This window comes from Cydia splendana, chromosome 7, assembly GCF_910591565.1.
Source record: "Cydia splendana chromosome 7, ilCydSple1.2, whole genome shotgun sequence".
Lineage (NCBI taxonomy): Eukaryota > Metazoa > Arthropoda > Insecta > Lepidoptera > Tortricidae > Cydia > Cydia splendana.
This window is the reverse complement of record NC_085966.1, coordinates 4,448,646-4,451,955: the sequence shown is the minus strand read 5'-3', so window position 1 is coordinate 4,451,955 and position 3,310 is coordinate 4,448,646. Positions and strand designations below refer to the sequence as shown.

Below are 3,310 nucleotides of genomic sequence, written 5' to 3'. Positions count from 1 at the left end.
TAGTGTTCTTTATTTAGGTATGCATCGATACTCAAAAAACGAATACCAATTGTCATATTAAAAAAAAGAAAAAGTTACTGCATGCAGTAACTCTGTATGCATCCTATACATAGATACCACATTTTTCTTTTGATTTGTTAAATTGTGAACGAAGATAATACAACTAATGTAATCATACAACTGATTCAGTCTTCTTTATCAGGAAATCCGCAGGGTTATCCAAACGTAAATTAAACACATTACTGATAATCATTGTTTTATTAGTCTTCATATGGAACAGCTGTACAACTTGAAGGTATTCCTGTGGCTGACTTTACAGTTTCCAGTCCCTGTAGATCGTGGGTTAGCACGAAGAAACTACGATCCGTGTAACCTGTTTCACATCTTCTGTTCGTCAATTTTAGCTCGTATTTTTCGGGCGTACTGAAATGAATTAAAATTAAACGCGTTTTAGAACAAAATGTAATTTTTCAAATAATAACTAGGTACATACTTAGGGCATATCTATCATCCCACAAAAATTAGGCATAGAAATAGAAATACTTTATTTGGCGTAAAACATAAAACTTAACCATCTTATTCTAACACCAAAATGGATGCCACCCAGCATATGGCGATGACTAAGATACTTGTAGGATACATATAGAATGATTTGTTATTACATTTTATTGGCTCACTTTTGGTAAAAAATAATACTTACTCTGGATTACATTGTATGATATTCAGTGGAAAAGAAAAGTGTCCAGGAATATAGAGAGCGTATCTTATTTCTTTATTCTCGTCAATGATCATGTAATACTCTTCCACCTGTCAACAAAAAAGGGAATTTAATATATGTACTTACTTATAATTCTTGTCTACGTTTTATAATTGAAAATATTCGTTTTCGGCTTTGACACTCAAATACACAAGGAGCGTTAACGATTGGCCAAAGGTAGGGTGCCATCGCTCGAAAAGATGGCACCATATCTTTGGCCTATCCTCGACTAGATGGCGATACTTTTTGACATTTTACAAATTTCGCGTCGCGTCGCGTATGTGTCTGAGCCTTAATTGTACCTACATAATCATTAATTATGTTGTATAGAGGTTTATTCCTTACCGTATAATCAAAGAAAGGAGAGCAATCACTTCCACTACGATCACTGGTTTGATTCAATTTCGGAGCCTTATCTTTATAAATCTGAAAAAAGTGTTTCGACGTTTTAAGCTGGTTTTTTGCGTAGAGTTTATCTAATATATATTATCCGCAAAAAACGTAAAACACAAAAATAAACAGTAAGCAAGACTGGTAAGTATTAGGTTGGATAATGCTAATTCTAGTACATTAAAATGGTCCTACTTTGCTCCAATATTTGTTCAAGGAAATTATGCGTATTTTTAAAACTATCCATTATTCAGATGATATATTTAATATTCAGATACTTATTGTATTGACATTAAGAAAAACATATAAAATATTTTTATCGGAAATCGACATTATAAAATATCTGAAGCAATGAACGAAGAGCGAATGATAGCCATTGTTTGGGGTATCTCTGCTCCTGCTCCTATGCTACTGCTACCTATGGTTTGTGGCGCAAAGTTGCCAAGTAAATTGACGCACGCCAAAAGAGAGATTAGTGTATTCGACGTTAAATCATCTTACAGAAGTGGAGCATAGTTACAGTTTTTCCTCTGGGTTGGATGGCAGTGGCACTCGATTAAAAAAATTGTATTTTTTTGGGTTGAAAGTATTTAAGTCAAAAGATGTCTAAAAAAGAAAAAATCTGTGAATTTAATATTACTCGGCACAAGATACTTATAACTTACGTCAAACAGCTGTATCAATTTGTCTTCCGGGGGGTAGTCGTCGGGTTTCACTTCGCAAATGGCTTTCCCTGTACAGTTTTCAGGCCATATATTGCTTTCTCTCGTAATCGCTGGTTTACCAACACTTAATTGGAAGCTCAGCAGAGAAACCATCTGCAAATAAAAGTTACAGTAAGGTCAATGCATTTTTTTGCTGGAGAGATTTTTATTTCTATACGTACAAATAAATAAATACCTATAAATCATAAATAAGTAATATACAGTGAAAGTTGGATAAGTGAGACTTCAAGGGACGAGCAGATTTGTCTCACTTAAAGCGGTATTCCACTTACCCAGGCTCTCAGTTACCCAGGTACAAATAAATTACGGTCTCATTTACAGAGGGTCCCATTAATAGAGGTGAGAATAGAGGATATATCTCAGTTATAGAGGTGGTTAATAAGGTATTTTGTAATTATCTATAATGTTTAGGTAAAATAATCCTTGTCCCTAAATATTTTTTATATCTATTTAAACATTTATTTGAATTTATTTTGAATGATTTTCCAAAGGATAGGTTTTTTCAATTATATTTGATACGGACTTCATTGCGTCTTAGAAATTTATTAAATGAAAATTTGTTAATCTTGCTACTTATCAAGATTTCAGCTTTCGTTTCGATAGTTTTAACTACATAAAGTAACTAAATGAAACTTGAAGTCGTTTAAACACAATTAAGCAAATGCGGAATTTGTGGATAGACTAAGAGTTAGTAAGAATACGGAAATAGACCAATAAAGTCCAAGTTAGAGAGGTCATAGATTGACGTTATCTCAGATACAGAGGTAATTCATATAAAATTCTAAAAAATAATTAGGAAAATGTAATCTTATAAATATAGTCTCAGTAAAAGAGGTAAAATACACTCTCGGTCTCAATTATAGAGGTAAATGTGACTATAACATCACTACAACTAATCCCAGTTATAGAGGTTCGTTTTATCTCACTAACAGAGGTAATTCAGTGCTAAAGTGTCGGGACCGCACCATGAGTCCCAGCTATAGAGGTTTCTCACTTAGCCAGGTCCCACTTAACCAGGTTTCACTGTAGTAAGTACAATCTTATTTTTATTTATTTTTGAATCATTGTAAAAGTTAGGAGCTTGCATAAAAACACTACGTATTCTAATAATAAACAAGAAACTCGAAAAAAGCTGTCATGTAGTATTAATAACAATATATGTGATACTGAGCTTTGCTCGGAAAATATACAAACTCAAGTTTCATGGAAACCATTAGAGCCGTTTCCGAAATCCCAGAAGTACATATATAATAAAAATACAAGAATTGCTCGTTTAAATGTATAAAATTTTACTTACGAAAAATAACGTAAATGGCACGAAGTCCATTTTATACGGTTATTGTTCAGGTTGGTGGTTGGTGGTGTCCCCCGGACGGATGTCTGGACAATGTTGGTCCGTTACAAATGTTGCCCTTTTATAGTAACCTTTTTTCCTGCT

General features: G+C 33.3%; 1 protein-coding gene across 1 annotated transcript; it reads right to left on the bottom strand.

Moving 5' to 3' along the window:
- Positions 1-243: 243 nt before the first annotated feature.
- LOC134792458 (uncharacterized) lies at positions 244-3,310 on the bottom strand. The gene is made up of 5 exons (XM_063763743.1): positions 3,170-3,310; positions 1,813-1,965; positions 1,103-1,183; positions 701-807; positions 244-423 (listed from the first exon to the last, which is right to left on the bottom strand). The coding sequence occupies exons 1-5, from the start codon at positions 3,197-3,199 to the stop codon at positions 261-263; spliced, it is 534 nt and encodes a 177-aa protein (XP_063619813.1). The 5' UTR covers positions 3,200-3,310; the 3' UTR covers positions 244-260.

Bases quoted from the DNA above. Each gene is read 5' to 3' on its own strand.
- LOC134792458 (XM_063763743.1), bottom strand. From the start codon at position 3,199: ATGGACTTCGTGCCATTTACGTTATTTTTC. The intron at 808-1,102 runs GTAAGGAATAAA...TTTTGTTGACAG, and splicing joins CTCCTTTCTTTGATTATACG to GTGGAAGAGTATTACATGAT. The intron at 424-700 runs GTAAGTATTATT...AATTCATTTCAG, and splicing joins ATCATACAATGTAATCCAGA to TACGCCCGAAAAATACGAGC.